General features: G+C 39.9%; 1 protein-coding gene across 2 annotated transcripts in view; it reads left to right on the top strand.

Annotated features, from left to right (window-relative positions):
• Positions 1-19,544, top strand: part of KIF13B (kinesin family member 13B) — a 201,938-nt gene that overhangs the window by 96,288 nt on the left and 86,106 nt on the right. For both annotated transcript variants that reach the window (XM_045990711.1, XM_045990703.1), the window contains exons 14-18: positions 8,932-9,062; positions 12,815-12,901; positions 14,623-14,813; positions 15,317-15,527; positions 16,430-16,592. In XM_045990711.1, the coding sequence (XP_045846667.1) occupies positions 8,932-9,062; positions 12,815-12,901; positions 14,623-14,813; positions 15,317-15,527; positions 16,430-16,592 (783 nt within the window). The remainder of the gene's footprint in view (positions 1-8,931; positions 9,063-12,814; positions 12,902-14,622; positions 14,814-15,316; positions 15,528-16,429; positions 16,593-19,544) is intronic.

The raw sequence follows: 19,544 nt of genomic DNA, 5'->3' as shown, positions 1-19,544 counted from the left end.
TATATGAAACACACCTTTTTTGTGAGTGGTTAGATTATAAAAGGAAATGTTTATTAATTTTTTTAAAGGAAATGTAAATGGAAGTTATGGTGTAGGGCCACCTACTATGAATTTTGTGTTTCCAGTAATTTAGGAAAATTTAAGAATTTGGATTATCAACTTATAAAAAAAGAATAGGTCACTTAGATACTGAGAGGGTCAGAATATGGAGCAGAAAAAACCCAAGTAGTGATGTACACTGAAACCTAAAACTGTGGGACATATCAGGGAGACAAGAGACAACTTTAGAATGAGCCGGAATCCTGAGCCACTACATAAATTATGAGGTGCTCACAATCGCCTTGTCATGCCCAGAGCATAAATGAATTAGGTAATGGACTATATGATTCTGACATGTGGTTAATAAATACTAGGAAGAAATCCCCCCTACTTATAATATAGGCACTTATATAGTAGGTTTAACTAAGATGACTAGAAAATTAAAGATGAGCTGGTAAAGTGGGAAACTGTTGTAAAATTAAAAAAAAAATGTGTCTTCATGTCTAGGAAGACTAAAGAATTCATGACATATTGGCTAGTTTCCCAGTTTTGATCAGAGATATCCTGGCATAATTGGTTTGTGTTATTTTGATAACACCCCTTATTAATGAGTATCTGATATCATGTTTTATTATGCTATGAATTAAATAACGTTTTTGATACATATAGCTTGTGTGCGCCCTCAGATGTTGTACTCAGGTGGGAGCAACATGAGAGTAGCAGGGAGATGACCTGCATTTTTGTCTGGATGTGTGATCTCAAGTCCGTTGCCCCCTCTGGTCTACAGACTCCTTTATAAATGGACGCTTTATCGGGCTACCTCACAGGATTCCTGTGAGGATTAAATAAGAATTGATATATACAAACACTTTGTGAACAGAAGCACTACATACAAATATCAAATATTGTGCATTTATTTGATGCTCTGTGTGGTATCTTATGTATATTATCCTTGCTATTGAAAAAAGAAGTGTAAATGATCACATCCTGTATTGTGTTTCTTAATGATGGTGGCAGCATTTTGCGTTAGGGTTTCAGCTGTAGACAGTCATATGCTTCAGGAGAGATGCAGTATAGAATAGGACTCAAATATTCTGCCCTTTTAATTTCTCCGAACTCTGAATTCTTTTTCTTTCTGATGTGATGAAGTTCAGATTGGAACACACAAACACATACGCCCAACAAGAAAAAAACCTGATTGATATCTGTTCCTTAACTACAAAATTAAACAAAGAAACTATTTAAAGACTTTTGGAGAGTAGTCAAAATATTTCTGGTCATCTCGTGTGGAGGTGTCGGGATTCTGTTTCAGATTGTGTGGTCAACCCTATTTTGGCAGAGTTTGAGGCAGTGTTGATTTCTTGACTGCCCAAGCTCACCCCATGACAAAAGCATATTCATGACCAAGCACATTCAGAAGGATGATCTCAGTCCAAGAACAGTTTTTTGCTTCAGTAAAGTGATACCATGATGTGGGAAGGAGGAATTTGGAGGCTGAGCGCTTTGTTTTGTTTTGTTTTAATTTCTTCTTGCCTTTGAATTCCGAAATCAGTTTAGGTGCTGGGCAGATGACTTCACATCTCTGGGTGATTTTCAGCACCCCATCTATAAAATGAGGGCACTAGATTAAATGATCTCTAATGTTTTTTCTAGTTCCAAGTGGTCTGAGTCTCTTCCAGAACAGAATTCTCCATTTATTTGTTTAGTCTGGAACTGGCAGGGGTAGGGTATGGTGGCCAAAACCATAGATGGAACATAACTCCTGAGATGATTTCACATCTAATTTGCATGCATGGGCAGTCTCTGCCTTGCATGGCTTCAACGTGCACAAATTCCAGTTACCACAATTTAGTAAATAATGTTGATGCCACTGCTGTTCGTGAGATTCTACATATGCAGCCAGAGAAACTTAATAAGGGTGAACTTACTGATATAAGGTATGAAAGTGTTACAAGAAGGATGAAGATGTCCCAAAGGGAGTGACACCAGAGAACACTTCCCACTGAAGGAGCTCTTGGAGGTATTCTGTAGCGTCTGGACACAGAAATTAAAATGGTAGATGCTTAGAAAGGAGTATCACAGTTTGCCAAGGCACAGAAAACATGCTCACTCCATATTGTAAGTTATGTACCTATACAGAGAAGAAGAAGGCAAGCAGTGTTCAAACTACTCTTGATAAGTTTTTCACAAAGAAAATGTTTTAAATTTCAATGTGTCTAACATTCTAAATTATAGTAAACTAAATAGTTTTACTGTTTTTTCATTTCCTTATGTATTGTAGCAGTAAGAGAATTCTTAATGTTTTTACAGACATTTTAAAAAGTCACAGAATAGGAGTGCCTGGGTGGCTCAGTTAATTAAGCCTCTGCCTTTGGCTCAGGTCATGATCTCAGGGTCCTGGGAACCTGCATCAGGTTCTCTGCTAAGCAGGGAGCCTGCTTCCACCTCTCCCTCTACCTGCCTCTCTGCCTACTTGTGATCTTTCTCTCTGTCAATAAATAAATAAAATTTAAAAAAAAGTCATATAATTGTGGTTTTCCCCATTGATTATTAAGATCTCCTTGCAAAAGTTATTTTTACAACTCTGTGTTCTCAGATAAAGCAAGGTTTGCTTGTGATTCTGAGATAATCTTGGAGACTTCTACCCAGTAACAGCCAAGCTTCTAGGGGGAAGCTTCTAAGAGGGAAGAACTGTTTCCCCCACCTTAAAAACATGATGCTAGTTATATGCTTTGTTTTCTGAAGAGTTTTATAAACACTTATTAGAAAAAGGGGGGATCCGTGCCCAAATCCCAACATGTAGAGATGACCTCAGTATTTAATAGTTAGTATTTAATAGTTTTATCACTGTTCTCTAGATGTATTCCTATATGTATGTCTTTAGACTTAAGAGTGATACATATTTTTACATTACAGAAATGGTATCATAGTATGATTGATTCTCAGCCTGCCTTGGAATTATCCACCAAATCTTTCAGGAGGGCTATTTTGCTCATGCAGTTCTGGATCTACTCTTCACAAGCTAGCTATTAATGGCCTGGGAAACAAGACTGATTCTGAAGGATTTGGGGGCAAATTCTACATAGACATACTCAGTAAGGATTCATACCTTGATAAGTGATTCAGCAGCAGCTTGAAAAGACATGTTGCTCAAATCATTGAAAGTAAACCATCTGTTGGTATCTTGGCCAGTATTCAGTCGCTGACTGAGGGGTTCAGAATGGCAGAGGCACCAGCCAGACAGTGTTTGTTGAGCTGCAGGTTAGGCAGCCCAAGATGAGTAAGATAGGGCACATTAGGAGTTATTGGGTCAGCAGCAGTTGGACCCCTGTGGTTTAGGACTTGAATTCATAAAAGATGGACAGGTACCTTCCTGCCTTTTTCACCTCAATTCCAGAACAGCCGTCTTCGGAGTCTTGGTTCTGTTCAGCCAGCATGACTTATTAAGGAATTTTGATTATTTCGATATATGAGGAGTAGCAAGTACTTTTCTCCTTAGTGCCCCTGATACTTGCTTACCTTTTCCTCCAGAAATTATCTGAGGATGCTGATAAGTCTGAGGAACCTCATAGGCTTTACTAACATGCTACTTTTCCTTCTTGTAGGCTCGGAAAAGCTTGCCCTGTGAAATACGTCACTAGTGGATAAGTCCTGTCTCTCTTCATCTTCCTTTATCTCCTCCCTCATTTTCACATCCCCTTCCTCCTCTGTCTCTTTCTCTTTTTCCTTTAGGACTTAGTGGATGAAAGGGAGATTCTTAAAAAAGCTACATAAATAGTTGATTTATAGAGGAAGCAAGGTACTGTAATTCATAGAAAGTTAACTAATCTCCGGTGAAATTAAATTTAGATGGATGAAGAAATATTAAAAAAAGCCAGTTCTAGCCTTTGACTATTTCTGAGATTTTAAAATCTAGTATTTTATATTTGTTAAAGTTTTCCCGAAAACTAGTATACTTTAAGAATCATTATATCCAGGGGTGCCTGGTTGGTTGGGCATCCAACTCTTGGTTTCAGCTCAGGTCATGATCTTGGGGTCATGGGCTCAAGCCCTGCGCCCCATGTCGGGCTCCATGCTCAAGGCTGAGTTTGCTTGAGACCTTTTCTCTCCCTCTGTCCCTCTCCCCCGGTGCATGCACTCTCTCTCTAAAATAAAGTCTTTTAAAAAAAAAAAAAAAAGACGTTTATCACATAGAGACGGAAAAGCTACCCCTGATTAACTTTATCTTATTTTGATTACCTTGTACATTCATAGCACTTACTTATTAGATAAACCTCTGCGCCAACCTATTATAAGTTTATTTTTTTCCTCATGAGTATTTTTATTGCATTGCTTAGAGCAAAATAGGAATTTATCAAAAAGCTTATTGTCCAACTTGTTTAAACATCAAACAGCAAGGCTTTGTCAGATTGAGCTTTTAGGGCTCAATGTTTTAGATTCCAGCCAATCATCATCCAAATCAGAATAGATTATAACCTCAAATGAGAGATTTAAGTTGTCTCTGAGATTGTAAGCACCAGAATTGGGACTTTGTCTTTCTTTTATCTCTAGCCACTCAGTGCCCATCTTATAATACATGTTCAGTAATATTTGTCGAAAAAGTGAAGTTTTCCTTCTAGAATTTGGATTAGACCTTTATATGCTTGTGTTCATATCTTGTCACCCGTAATTTTTAATTCAGTCTCTGACCAGATACTTAGCATCCGCCATGTAGCATGTGCTGTGCTCTTTGTTGGCAAAGGTGCAGGACTCCTGTAAAGTGGTTGTCTAAATAAAGGGAAAAATCCATTTGCACCACAGGTAGTAAAATGTGGTACCCACTCTGAATATAATCAGGGTTCAGAGAAGGGAGAAGTAGGTATCATTTAATGATGAAACTTTCAAGTAGAAGATGAAACTAGACCTGGGTATTCTAAGACACTCTCATTTAGATGAAGGGAAAAGGAAGAATTTCAGGCAAAGAGAGCAAGAGCAAGGGCATGGATGGGGGCCTGAACCTGTGTACAGTTGGAGATGGTAGTAGGAGTTGGTTCTACGCTCAAACTCCAACCTGGAATATATAACTCAGGGCTTACCTCCACTTCTACCAAAGTCACTATTGGGACTCTTTCTAGAATTCCTTACAGGAGGAGAAATGAGATTATACATGGAAATGGCCTAAGCCAAGTGTTTTGGGGGATTTTTCCTTCTTTTTTAGGTGGTCTTGGGCCCTTTTTCTCTGTAGACTTTGTTTTGTTTTAATATTTTTTTATTTTTAAGTAATCTCTACACCCAGTGTGGGCTTGAACTCAAAACCCTGAGATACAGAGTCACATGCTCCTCCAGCGAGCCAGCCAGATACTTTCTCCCTCCTTTTGGAACTTCTCTCCACCATGGGATTGGTTTTGTAAAGACAGGGTGGGAAGAACCAAAGTGGGGAATGGAGATAGATTCCTAGTGAACATCATAAAGCATTACTTATAGTTTCTACACAGTCAGGTCTTATTCTCCAGATTAGAAAAGTCTGGGGATTGGCTGGGAAGCCTCACCCAGTAATGGGGAGTAAAGGTTTATGTGGCATGTCCTGTGTATTATGTATACTCCTTGGGGATTGGATAGGATACCATGGGACAGCTCTGGATCCCAGCTCCATGTTGCCTTAGAAACACCACTGCAGTATAGTTGAGTGAAGAAGCCCCCAGAAGAGGAGAAATGAAAATACTAGTGGGGAGGGACCCTTTTTATGAGATTGAGGTCCCAGAAGAGATGCGAAGCACTGGGACCCACAACGTAATTAGAAGAGTTACCAGCAAAGAAGGGAGAGAATCGTCTTCCTTTGAGTCTGAAGGAAGTGATTGTTCATTTATTTTTCTTTTATATTTATGTAATGCCTAATTGTGCCACACCTGTGTTAAGTGATTGGATTACAGTGGGGAGTGGGTCAAACTGTTCTCTGCTTTTTTCCAAGCTAGTGGAGTAGGTAGATACTGAGCCCCAACAGTCAGTGCTAAGTAAGGAATTGAAATAGGAGAGTGATGGGGTGATTATTTCTGATTATCAGTTTGGGATATATCCCTCTGAGAATGTGCCCTTTAAAGGTGAGATAGAAGTGATAAGAAACTACCAATATCAAGGTCAGGGGGAAACATTTCGGACCAAGGAAACTGCCTGTGTGCTCAAAGGACTGATAAAAGGCTACTGTGGCCTTTTCTTGCTCCAATAGAAGGGGGAGTGGCAGGAGCTAGAATAGGAGAGATAGGCAGGGCCACATCTCTGGGTGTTTTCTTTAAGATTTTATTTGAGAGAGAGTGTGTGTGAGAGGGGAGAAGGTCAGAGGGAGAAGCAGACTCCCCATGGAGCTGGGAGCCTGATACAGGACTTGATCCGGGGTCTCCGGGACCAAGACCTGAGCTGAAGATAGTCGCCCAACCAGCTGAACCGCCCAGGAGTACCTCTAAGTGTTTTTTGTAAGCCTGGATAAGAATTTGGACTTATGGAAACCATTAGAGGGCTTTTAAATAGGGAGATCACATGATCTGCCTATGTGCTGGTAGTGGATGGGGTTGGGGGCGTTTAGGATTAGAAGTGGAGGAAATAGCAGGAAGTGTACCCCTGCAGCAGAGCAGGGTGTGATAGTAGAGATGGGGGGAAATAAGCCGATTCTGGAGATGTTTTGGAGGGACAGTCTATAGGGATGTTCAGATTGACTTGGGCCCAGGGATAGGCTGGTAAGGGAGGGAAAGGACTCCGTAGCATCTAAGCTTTTTAGTGGACTAACTGGGTGATAGCAGTAACCACTATCTGGGAAGGGACTAGATTCATTGGGTGAGGTTGGGGGAGCAAAAGTTCTGCTTCGGGCTTTTCACTTTGAAATGTCTCTAGACACTCAGATGTCATTTAGAATGACATTTAGATGCTTTGAAATGTCTTTAAGCAGGGCAGCTGGGTGACTCAGTCGATTAAGAGTCTGACCCTTGGTTTCGGCTCAGGTCATGATCTCAGCGTCCTGAGATGGAGCCCGTATCAGGCGCTGGGCTCAGGGGAGAATCATGCCTGAAATTCTTCTCCCCTCTGCCCGTGTCTACTCCTCCCTCAGCTTGGGAGTGTGTGCACTGGCTTCCATACGTATATACATAGATAAGTAAGTAAATACATGCATACATTCATACACACACACAAATAAACATAAAACCTTAAAAAATGTCTTTAAGCATCCAAGTAGGCAAGAAATAATGGTTAGTGAGACTAGAATAGTGGTAATAGAGGCAGGGAAATAATGGAACTGAAATCTAGCTTCTGGCTGGTGATTTAATTTATTTAAAGACTGTAGCCTTCAGAAGGGTTCTGAGGACCCAGAGGGGGTCCTGCAGGACCAGCCAAGAAGGTCCTTGTCTTCATGCAGGATAGAAATCAAATGGAAGCCAAGAGGAAGAGAGCAGAGTTTACTAAAGACCTAGAGAGAGTGCAGATACAGACAGAGCACCTAGGAAACTCAGAATGCAAAGGAGAATGTCCTCTTTGCCTGGGGCCTGGGGTTTTTACTGAGGGTTGTGTCTTATCAGGCATCCAGGAACAGAGAGGAGTGCTTAGGTGTCCTCCATAAGCCACTTATGCCCAGGAGCCAGAGGTCTTGGTGAGTCAGTGGTCTTGGTCACTCCTTAGATGGTATTTATTGTGCTGGAAGATTCCAGAGAAATCATTAACTCCTTGACCTTTATGAGGAGAACATACATTATTTGTTCTATAGGTATGTGTGTGTGGTGGGGGAATGTAGGCCCTTGCAAGAGTAGAGGCAGGAAAGGAGCAAAAATAGCAGCTTCTCATTGGGGTCCTTTTAGTTACCCTGTTTCAACAGTATTTAATACCCATACAACTGGATAAAGTCATCATGATCAGAGGTCAGCCTTCTACCGGCCAGATCTAGTTCCCTGCCTGCTTCTCTGTGGCCTGGGAGCTAAGAATGGTTTTTACATTTTTTAAATGGTTAAAAAAATTAGAATTGCAGTATTTCAGACACGTGAAAATTATATACAGTTCAGATTTCAGTGTTCATAAATAAAGTTTTACTGGAAAGTAGCTGCACTTGTTATTTGTGTGTTGTCTGACCATCTTCACACTACTAGGCAGAGTTGAGTGGTTGCATATGGCTTGCAAAGCCTAGCATATTTTGTGTCTGACTGCAGATCTAGGTGGATGAAGGGAGAAGGTGGCTTAGGGACACATCCCAGTGTTATCACCGTTTAAGTATGTACAGCCTTTAAGTGTTGAAGTGCGTAAGAGGGAGCTTGATTTTTATATCGGTTTATCAGTTGCCAGCCAAAACAGCAAGGCTGGTGACTGGGGCTTCAAGAATTGAGTAATTGTGGCTCTACAGTAGGAACAACACAGCCATCATATCTTCTTTGAGGATTAGGGAGACCATGGGATACATAAAGTAATTTTAATCTTTTCAAACTCCTTAGATTTGAATAGCTTTTTATCTTTGTAGTTGATCTTCTTGTTTGAAGATCACCAGGTAAGTACATCACCAGGTAAGTCATGTACAACTTAAATAACTGTGGTTTTCAGACCAATATTTTTGGTACATTATTGACTTGTGCCTCATGCTCTGAGAGTAGTATCAATTTGGGATTAAGATCGCAATGGAAAATAATGTAGTATAGACGTTAATATGAAACTGTAGTTTTAGTTTTGAAAGGTATAACTCAGCTTAGTGCATTATTCCTTATAAGGAAATATACCTTATAGAATATATTTAGAGAAAGCCAGAAATTCCCCCTACCCCATTCCATTTGCTTCAAAGAACCTTTTAGCTAAGGTAATAGATCAATGTAAGAGGGCTCAGAGGAGATGATTTCAGTTTTTACACATGTAAGAATACAGTATTAATCCGTGAGTTTGATTCTTTTCTAGGAACACACATTGATAGGCTCAGCAAATTCCCAAGATATCCAGCTGTGTGGCATGGGAATTCTTCCTGAACATTGTATTATAGACATCACAGCAGAAGGCCAGGTCATGCTGACTCCTCAGAGGAACACCAGGTAATGTACTTTAATTGGTGTCAATGTCACAATAATTTTTGAGAGGAAGAAAGTACACTAGTTGTGGGTGTTATAAGCATGTTTGGCCTTTGCTTTTAAGTTCACTTAATGAAGCTATCCAGTTAGTTACCAAGACCTTTACATTGAACTTTTTAATAGCTCTTAAACCCATCTCTCCTCTCTGTACTCACTACTGTGGCCTTGTTTAAATAAGACCCTCATCAGATCTTGATTGGAACTAAGCCAACACTCTAATCTTTTTCCTGGGTCACTTACCATACAGCCAGATGGCTTTTGACTAATCTTTTTGGAATATTTTATTTATTTATTTGACACAGAGAGAGAACAAGTAGGGGGAGCAGCAAGAGGGGGAGCGAGATAGAAGCAGGCTTCTCACTAAGCAGGGAGCCTGATGTGGGGCTCGATCTCATGACCCCAGGATCATGACCCAAGCCAAAGGCAGACACTTAACCAACTGAGCCACCCAGGCACCCCAAGCTTTCTACTATATTTTATATAAAATCCCTTACATCCCTCCTGTTTGTCTCCTATTCTTCTGTGTCTGTTGTTCTTTTGGGCAACTTACTTGTATTTGACCTTCAAGACTAAGCTCTGCCATTGTCAACTTTGGGGGAATTCCCTGTTTGGTCTACATGAAGGGCCCCTAGTATATATTCCCTGTACACCTTATGCTTCCTCTTATGTTAAGACTTAATATTGTATTATTTTTCTAAAAAACTTTATTTTTTAAGTAGTCTTCATGTCCAGTGTGGACCCTAAAGTGGGGCTTAATAACTTCATGACCCTGAGATCAAGACCTGAGCTGGAATCAAGAGCTGGATACTTAACCAACTTAGCCACCCAAGCACGCCATCATACTGTGTTCTTGTGGGCTGTTAACCTTTAATATCCCAGTAGACTGTGAGCTCATTGAGGACAGGGGCCTTTCTTTTTTGGTTCTCTCTCCTTAGTGTGTAATAGAAGAATTGTATATAAGCACTCAATAGGGCACTCCCAGCCTGGACATGCTATTCTCCTATTAAGTAGTCTTACAGGGACACCTGGGTGGCTCAGTTGGTTAAGCAGCTGCCTTCGGCTCAGGTCATGATCCCAGCGTCCTGGGATCGAGTCCCACATCGGGCTCCTTGCTTGGCAGGGAGCCTTCTTCTCCCTCTGCCTCTGCCTGCCACTCTGTCTGTCTGTGCTCGCTCTCACTCCGATCTCTCTGACAAATAAATAAATAAAATTTAAAAAAAAAAAAGTAGTCTTACAGAATAACAACCTCAGGCAAGGTTACTCTGAAGCTGTGATAAAATATGACAAAGCAGGCCACATAATCATTTTGTTTCAACACAGACAAAAACCAAGGTCACTCTGTCACACACCAAATACCAAATACCTTCTCTTGGCTGAGGTGAGTGATTACTTCTTTACCGGTCACAACTTTATTATAATCTTCATTCTAGTCTCCCCTCTGTAAATAAGGTTTTTTTAGAATGCCCAATCATAAAAGTACTCCTGCCTTCTGAACGCATCCAACATGTACAGAGTCCCCCTCTCTCAGACCCTTTGCCAGCTCGTCTGGCTAAAGCCCAAATCCTGCCGAGCACACTGGTACTGAGACATCCCATGCTTCCTGTGACTGTGTCTTCTCCCTGTGCATGAATAATCAGCCCAGCTTATTCAGCTACGGGAATGCTCCTAGTGGTCTTTGAGTGAAGGACATTGACACAAGTTTCCAAACTCCCAATTCTCACTTAAAATTCACAGCTGGCATTTCCTTGCTTTGTCCATTTGCAGGAAAGTGGCTGCCCTAGATACCACTTTAAATATGTCTTTTGCTCAGGACAGTCGTCATACTCTGGTGTGAGTGAACACAGTGCTTTTTTATGTACTTCTCATTTTGTCACCTGAAATGTTTAAAAAGGTGTGACGGGTCAGGATTTTTAAAAAATAATAATTTTTATTGCTTCATCAAGGACATCCTCAAAGGAAACCTTTTTCAACAATTTTGAGTGCATGGCATCAGTGGTTCAGTGACTACTAGTCATGTTTGGTGCCATTGCCTTGGTTTGTGCTAAAACAGCAGTTTTACTCATTGCCGGTATAAATGTCAATACGGTGAAAAGGGCAGGTTAGCAGTATTATAAAAATAACTTTGATCTTAGGGACCCCATAGAGACCACACTTTGAAAACTGTTATTATAACCATGCTTTTATTTATTAATTATGGCTTAATGGCTGTAGCTTTTAAAAATTAGCCTCTATATGTTTCCCTTTAATTGAACTCCTCATTATATTTAAGGAATTTGTGTCATAAAAGCTAAAATCTGCTTATTTTAGTAGGTTCCCTCTTGTTACAATTTTTGAGTTCATGCTTTGAATAATCAGACTATAGGAGGACCAGTTACTTATAGTATTTAAAAACCTACATGGTAAATGAAATCCAGATAGCGAGAGTAGGATTTTGTGTATATGCATATATATATATATATATATATATATATATATAATATATAAAGTAACTAGCAATATAAAGCCAGTTAAGTGCTTTAGGACAGTAAAGAAACTAAGACACTATAGGCTGTAGTGATGAGCAGCTTTTACAGAGGAAGCGGAAACCACCTGGGCTTTGAAAGCTGAGTAGAACTTGATAGGGGGATAGGGAGGAATGGGAACGCTATTCTAGGTTGCAGGACTGGTATAAACCTGGTTTTGAAAGAAGAGTCAATTAAATTAATCATGTTTAGTGGACAGAACATAAACTTTTTTTTTTTTTTTTTTTTTTTTGGGCTGGAGCTGAGAATTTGCTAGAGGGGGAAAAGAAAGAGAGATAAACGGGGCTTCCTTTAGTAGGGCCTTAAGGGTCAAGATAAAGAACTTGACCTTTATCCCATATCTAAGCAAATGAGTCCTTCAGGAGGAGAGAGGCTTGATGAAACTGATATTCCAGGAATATCAGGCTTATAATGGTATGCATAAGTTTTGCTTTTTTCCTGGGCCTGCAAATTTTTCCCTTTATATCCTCTGTCCACCCCTCTGTTGAACTCCATTGTCAAGGTAAGTAGTCAGTGGGCTGCCTGAGTGGCTCAGTGGGTTATGTCTCTGCCTTCCCCTCAGGTCATGATCTCAGGGTCCTGGGATCTAGGCCCGCATTAGGGTCTCTGCTCATCAGGGAGCCTGCTTCCTCCTCTCTCTCTGTCTGCCTCTCTGCCTACTTGTGATCTCTCTCTCTATCAAATAAATAAATAAAATCTTTAAAAAAAAGATAAGCAGTCAAGTGGACCTTATCAATCTTTTTTATATATTGATAGGATATGAATATTTTTCTATGCTCTAGGAAGTTATAGAAGAATTTAGCACAGGTCTCATTTTTTTTCTATTTCTAGAGTCTAGTTGGTTGCTTGGCTCTTATTATTCATGTAGATTGGATATACTCATTTGAGTTGAAATGTACACTGCTCCCAGCTTTTTCCTATTGACTGTAATGGCTCCATATTTACTCCTTAATATGCTATATAACAAATTTGGAATTGTGAAAAATAGAGGATAGTAATTTATTATACTTAGTACTGTAAGCATTTCTCAGCAGAGAAATAAATACAAATAGTAAAATTGACTGAGGGCAGGAGAATTTATTATTTTGGGGAATTGATTATTTTTCCCTAGTAATTAGATCTCTATAGTATTGGGTAATTAAAGGAGAAAATAAGATAATCATTGTTTGCTTGTTTGACCTTTTCTCCCCTCAGAACATTTGTAAATGGCTCTTCTGTATCTAGTCCTATACAACTCCACCACGGGGACAGGATTCTCTGGGGAAACAACCACTTCTTCAGGTATGACATTATTCATGGCTCTTAAAGAGAGATTATTGAAGATTATACTCTGAAACAGGACAATGTATGGTAAGAATGTTAAGGTAAACTTAACTCCATAAAAAGTGTACATTGTTTTGTACATATATATTTACTGAATGTTAATGGTTTGTTCACTATTTGCTTTGAACCTGAGAGACATACAAACAATACCCTCAGAGGGACGCCTGGGTAGCAGTCAGTTGAGCCACTGCCTTCGGCTCAGGTCATGATCCCAGGGTTCTGGGATCAAGTCCCGCATCGGGCTCCTTGCTTGGCAGGGAGCCTGCTTTTCTCTGCCTCTTCCTGCTTGTGCGCTTGTGCTCGCTCGCTAAATCTCTCTCTCTGACAAATAAATAAATAAAAATCTTAAAAAAAAAATACCCTCAGAAAAAATAAGGAGTTTACTTACTTATTTTCTTTTTCCATTTTATTTCCCAGTGCAAGATGATTATTTTGCCATCTGGTGTAAGAATTCATTAATTTTTTTTTTCCTGACGTGCTTATCTTTTTATTTGTTTATGTTTTATTGGAAAAGAGTAGTTTTAGTTCCCGTAGTCACAAAATAAAGTTTGTATTTCATTTAGGAATGTTTTTAGCTGCAGGTAATGGCAGACTTGACTACAATGGCTTAAACAGTTTGTTTCACTGAGCAAATAAGAAATCCAAAGGTTGTTGGCATTGGCTAAGCCTCTCAAAACTGTCAGAGCAGAAGGCTTGTCGCTGTCTCTTTGTCTTAGCATGTCCCTGTGGTCCAAAGACGGCTACACCACTCTAGGTATCAAAGCAGCATCCAGGCATATATGAAGAAAAGGAGGGGGAAGGGTGGTGGTACTTAAGCTCTATCTGCTTGATCAGAAAAAGCAGAAGTCTTCCCAGAGCCCCCAGCAACCTTCCATTTTTGTCTTGTTTGGTAGAATTTGCCCCTGAACTACAAGGGAGGCTGAGAAAGTGGCTGTGCTGGGACTGCACACATTGTTTTCCCTAGAAAACTGGTGTTGTATTGCTAGGGAAGGGCAGGCTGAGGTTGTACAGAACTACAGACCTGGTTTGTTCCTCTTCCTGTCACTGGTCACCATGCTTGGGACATCAGACTGACTTTTCTTAAAGTTAATGGAGATCCTTGGCTTGTAGGCCAGTTGATATTTTGATCACTGGAAAAAGGATTTTCTGCAAAGTATCTGGAAAATATTTTTCATTTTTCTCCTTCCCAAACTAAATCAGGTGTAAGCTACTTGGCTTGATTTTCAAAGCCTTCCAAGTTTGAGATACGTTGATCTTTACAGCATTAACTCCCATAACTTCTGCTATGCAAATTTTGTGTGCCTCTATGTTTTTTCATTCATAATTTCTCCAGAGACTGTGAGAATTTCCATTTCCATATCTCTTGTCATGCTCTTCCTACTTTTAGAGCTTGGCTCAAATGACTTCCTACTGTGTCATCTTTTCTGTTATTCTAGTGGTGCTCAGCTTTTCTTCAACACCTAGCCTGTCACAGTCATGTGGCCCCAAGTCACATGGTCTGTTGTAACTATTTGTGCATGAGTGTGTGTTTATTTCTACTACCAGAAGATAAAATTCCTGAATATAGTAATTGCCTTATACTTAGATGGTACCCCTTGGCATCTAGCAAATGCCAGTGTTTAATGGATGGAATAAGTGAGTATCTTTATTTTAAAAATAATATTCCCCCCCACAACAAGACTGAATTTGCCTAAAAAGAAAAAGAAAGCAGATCGAGAGGATGAGGAACATGACACATCCATGAAGAATGATACCAGTTCTGAGCAGCTGGATATAGACGGAGACTCCTCCAGTGAGGTGTCCAGTGAAATCAACTTCAATTATGAATATGCACAAATGGAGGTTACCATGAAGGCTCTGGGGAATAATGGTGAGCAGATCTGCTGTGCATTTTAGCATCTTTTTTTAAAGTTGATGGAAAGTTAAAAATGTTTGTGACTGAGGCCTTTTAAATGTTAACAAGAAAGGAAATCTTTATGTTATTCTCTATATTCTTTTAATTTATTGCATTTATAAAAATTTTTCACTTTTAGCCTTGAGTACAAATCGCTGCACACTTTGTTCTCATTGATAGAATTTCTCAGGTTTGAAATTTGACTGCCACTGTCACTCTCAGCTTACATGTAGAACATACAGTAGACCTGCTTTTCCTGTGTGGAAGACGGTTCGGCATGTATCTGACAGAAGAGATGATATGATGAGTAGCGGGGACTAAGGACAACCAAGTTTAGTCCAAACTATCTTCAAGAATCTTCATTTACTAGTTAGGATGACAAACAGCATAGCAATATAGAACCACCTGGGAAATCTATTGTGTTGTACTGTGACCTTTCTTTGATTATTTACCTTTAAAAAAAAAAAAACCTTGTTTAGATCCAATGCAGTCCATATTGAATAGCCTAGAACAACAGCATGAAGAAGAAAAACGATCTGCGTTGGAGCGCCAGAGGCTTATGTATGAACATGAATTGGAGCAGCTACGAAGAAGGCTGTCTCCTGAGAAACAGAACTGTCGTAGTGGGGACCGGTTTTCCTTCCACTCACCCAGTGCTCAGCAGCGATTGAGACAGTGGGCTGAAGAGAGGTAGGCTCATGGGACCTTTAGTACGTGTGCATAGCATAGGCTCAACCCTTTAACTCACCTACATAAGATGGTGTGGAGAAATCTAGATATTATTTGATAAAGAGTTATATTAAGAGAGACTGTTACAGCTTCAGAACCATTTGTATCATCTTTTATTTTTCATTTTTGAGAAAAAACAGGAATCATCCATTTATATTGATTTATTTAAAGTTTTCCATGTTAGATGCTGCCCCATTTTAGTTTATATGGCTTTTGGATTTGAATAAATAAGTATTTGTACTTAGAAGTTATACTTTATCATTGTATCATACTTTAGGTTGTGAAGCTTGGGTAGATGCTTTTTTTTAAAAAAGGAAAAAAAAAGAGGTGGTTATCTGGGCTGATTAGCTCAGGTGGGTAAAGCATGGTGCTAATGAGATGCAGATTGCAAGCTTGAACTCTATACAGGCTAATTAGCATTGCACTAAAATGTCTCACCCGTGGTTACAGACTGTACTTAACTAACCTCTTGCTATTCAAAGTTTGGTCTGCAGACAGGCAGCATCCCTGTCAGGTGGAGACTGATGGAAGTGTGGCCTGTCAGGCCCCACCCCAGACCTACTGAGTCAAGCTGTTTCGGTTTTCAAGATCCTTGGGTGATTTGTATACACAGTCAAGTTTTCGAAGCAATGTCCTAATCAGTGGCCAGCTTGTTACATGAGCGGGTGCCAGTACTTACAGCGTAGTCCAGATACAAGTGCGTGCATGGGTCGATGTCAGTCATATATTCTCTGTGTGCACAAGGCACTTGTAAAGCTTGGTTCGCAGTTTGGCATTAACATATTGTGTACTACATGATATTCCCATGTGCTGCTTGATGGTTATCTCCTCCCTCCCCTGCCTTTTTTTTTTTTTTTTTAAAGAGAAGCAACACTGAATAACAGCCTGATGAGGCTGAGAGAACAAATTGTGAAAGCCAATCTGTTGGTGAGAGAAGCTAGTTACATTGCAGAGGAACTGGATAAAAGAACAGAGTATAAAGTGACCCTGCAGATTCCAGCCTCCAGCCTGGATGCCAACAGGAAGGTGAGGTTGCCGGGACTGGAAGAGACAGACACAGCCACTAGAGAAAACTGCTGTCTGTTTCACCAGTGTTAAATACCAGTGGGTGTCCTCATCCCCACCTACCCTTTCTGCAGTCTGCATCCTTTTGTACTTGTTCTCCTCTCTCAAGTAGAATTCATTTGCTTTTAATTCTTTGCCTTTGTGCATATGTGTCCTTTGTCCACTAGAATATCCTCTCCACCTCCTCCCACCACACCACGCCAGTTTATTCCATTCAGCTCCCTTTCATCAGTCTGTTTCTGTGATTTCTGGGAAGTCTTTCCTGATGAGTCTTCAGAAAGTGGGTTTTCCCCTGCATTCTTGTGCCATCCTACAACCCTCCTCTTTTAAGTTCCATTATATGTCATTTTCAGTTGCTAATAGATTGTTCTGCAAAACTGTTTAGTAGTTGTTTCTTGTGTGTATTCATGATCACAAGTCTTTTTTTTTTTTCCCCTTGGTATAATGTAATCACCTTAATAAAATGTAGGGGAGGGGCGCCTGGGTGGCTCAGTGGGTTAAAGCCTCTGCCTTTCGCTCGGGTCGTGATCCCAGGGTCCTGGGATCGAGCCCCGCATCGGGCTCTCTGCTTGGCAGGGAGCCTGCTTCCTCCTCTCTCTCTCTCTGCCTGCCTCTCTCCCTACTTGTGATCTCTATCTGTCAAATAAATAAATAAAATCTTAAAAAAAAAAAAAAATAAAATAAAATGTAGGGGAAAAGACCCATCAAAATTTTCTATCCTTGCCATCCAGTTGTTTTTGTTATTTGGGCCCTTTTCTACTCTCAGTCATAGTCAAACATAATTTTGATGGTATGTAGAATTTTATATTCAGATAAATATTTTGAGGGATAAATAAAAATATTTTGAGCAAATAAATTTTACATTCAGGTAAATATTTTGTTTCTCCCACAGTATTTGATACAGCAAAGCTTTAATGAATGTTTGGGTTTTCTATTCTGATTTGGTAGCAAGGACCACTTTCTTTTTCTTGTGGCATCACAGCCTCAAGGTCAGTGTTTTCATAGAGTAGATATTTGGCAAATAGGTTGCTTAATGTTTTTAGTAATACAGTTACCGTAAACGTGATGCACTCATTGCTTTTGGAAACTTGCCTTTTGATACATATTCTGTGTGTGATTTGAACTTAGAACTTTATGTTGCTTATTGGTATTTGTAGGGCAAACTATGGGTACAGTGGGAATCAGACAAAAAGCGGTATAGGAAAGCCAATCATAGGCAGAAGGTATATGGCTTAGTTTTCTTAGAAGACTGAGCAGAACAAGGTCTCTTCCATTCTGTAGTGTCTGAGTTGGAAAAACAGAAACATAACCATTTTATCCCCTTGAAGCATGACTGTCTGTAGTCCTTTTCTGTATATCCTGGCTCAGGCTTTTTTGGAAAGTACAACCTTGCTCGCTTCTGGGCAGCCAAGTCAGTACCTAGAAGTGACACAAGTCATTTCGGGCTTCTCTGTCTCTCCTAGACACCTGACAGTGTGTTCACAGGACTGTTTGCATGGCTATTAGAGATGATGCCTATCGCTGGAATCAAGGCAGCCATTGTTAACATGTTAATGGCTACTAATCTATGCTATTATTGATTTAATAGATGAGTATTTTCCGATTTCACCTAGACAGAGGAGCTGGACAAGGAAGTATTTCTTTTTTTTTTTTTTTTAAGCTTTTTTTTTTTTCCCATTTTATTTATTTTTTTCAGCATAACAGTATTCATTGTTTTTGCACAACACCCAGTGCTCCATGCAAAACGTGCCCTCCCTATTACCCACCACCTGTTCCCCCAAGGAGAGAGTCCTTTTTAACTCAGGCTGGATCTTTCCTCATTTAATCAAGATGACCTTTTGTTTTTGGTACCGGAAAGGTTCATTTCAGTTCATGTCTTGCCCCTGCTGTGAACTCTGTTGTTTGTTCTGGTCTAACTCCTGGCTTGTATTCCTTTCTCTCTCTCTCTCTCTCTCTCGTGATTTTGGTAAGAGATAGAAATTTCTTTTTTTTTTTCTTTTTTCCAGTTCTTGTTGTAGTTGCTGGAGGGCCAAGTCTTGATGCTGCTCGATATCACTGGCTGCCGTGTCCTCCCTGTTCTAGTATTCTCCACCTGCAGTACCACTCCGTGTGGATCCCTGATGAGCTTTTTGTATTTATTCCCTAGCAGGCTGGGTAGAAGGTAGAAGGGCCTTTAGAGTAGAGAGAATGGCAGTTTTTGAGCTTCAGATTTCAGAATCTTTGTTTCATTTTGTGCATTCTCTTTCTTTGAAAATGATTATAGGCAAGATGGTAAAGCAGTGTTGATTATTTCACAATTCCCTGAAGTTCTGAGTAGACCGATCCAGATAGTTGATAAGTTATCCAATAAATCTAAACTGATTAGATAACTGATAGATATGTCTCTACACATGGGATATTTTTATTTTCTTCTTGTGGTTTTAAAAAGTTTAAAAACTGTTTCCATATTAAAAACACATTGCTTTGGGGTGCCTGGATGGCACAGTTGGTTGGACATTCAACTCTTGGTTTCACCTCAGGTCATGATCTCAGGGTCCTGAGTTCAAGCCTCATGTCAGGCCCTGAGCTCATTGTGGAGTCTGCTTGAGATTTTCTCTGACCCTCTTCCTCTGACCCTCCCACTTGTGTTCTCTCTCTCTCTCTCTCTCTCTCTGTCTTTAAAATAAATAAAATCTAAAAAAAAACAGAAAACAAAAAACTACTTTGCTTTTACAAGCTGGAAAAATTTCATTAAATTCTACGTTTTTTTTTCTGGGGAAATTCACATAACATAAAATTAACCATTTTAAAGTGAATAGTTCAGGGGTACCTGGGTGGCTCAGTTGTTTAAGAGACCATCTCTTGATTTTGGTCAAGATTTCAGGGTTGTGAGATTGAGCCCTGCTCTGTGCTGGGCACTGAGCATGGAGCCTG

Source organism: Meles meles, chromosome 2 (genome assembly GCF_922984935.1).
Source record: "Meles meles chromosome 2, mMelMel3.1 paternal haplotype, whole genome shotgun sequence".
Lineage (NCBI taxonomy): Eukaryota > Metazoa > Chordata > Mammalia > Carnivora > Mustelidae > Meles > Meles meles.
Note: the sequence above shows the minus strand (reverse complement) of the source record. Positions and strands in the feature narration are given on the sequence as shown.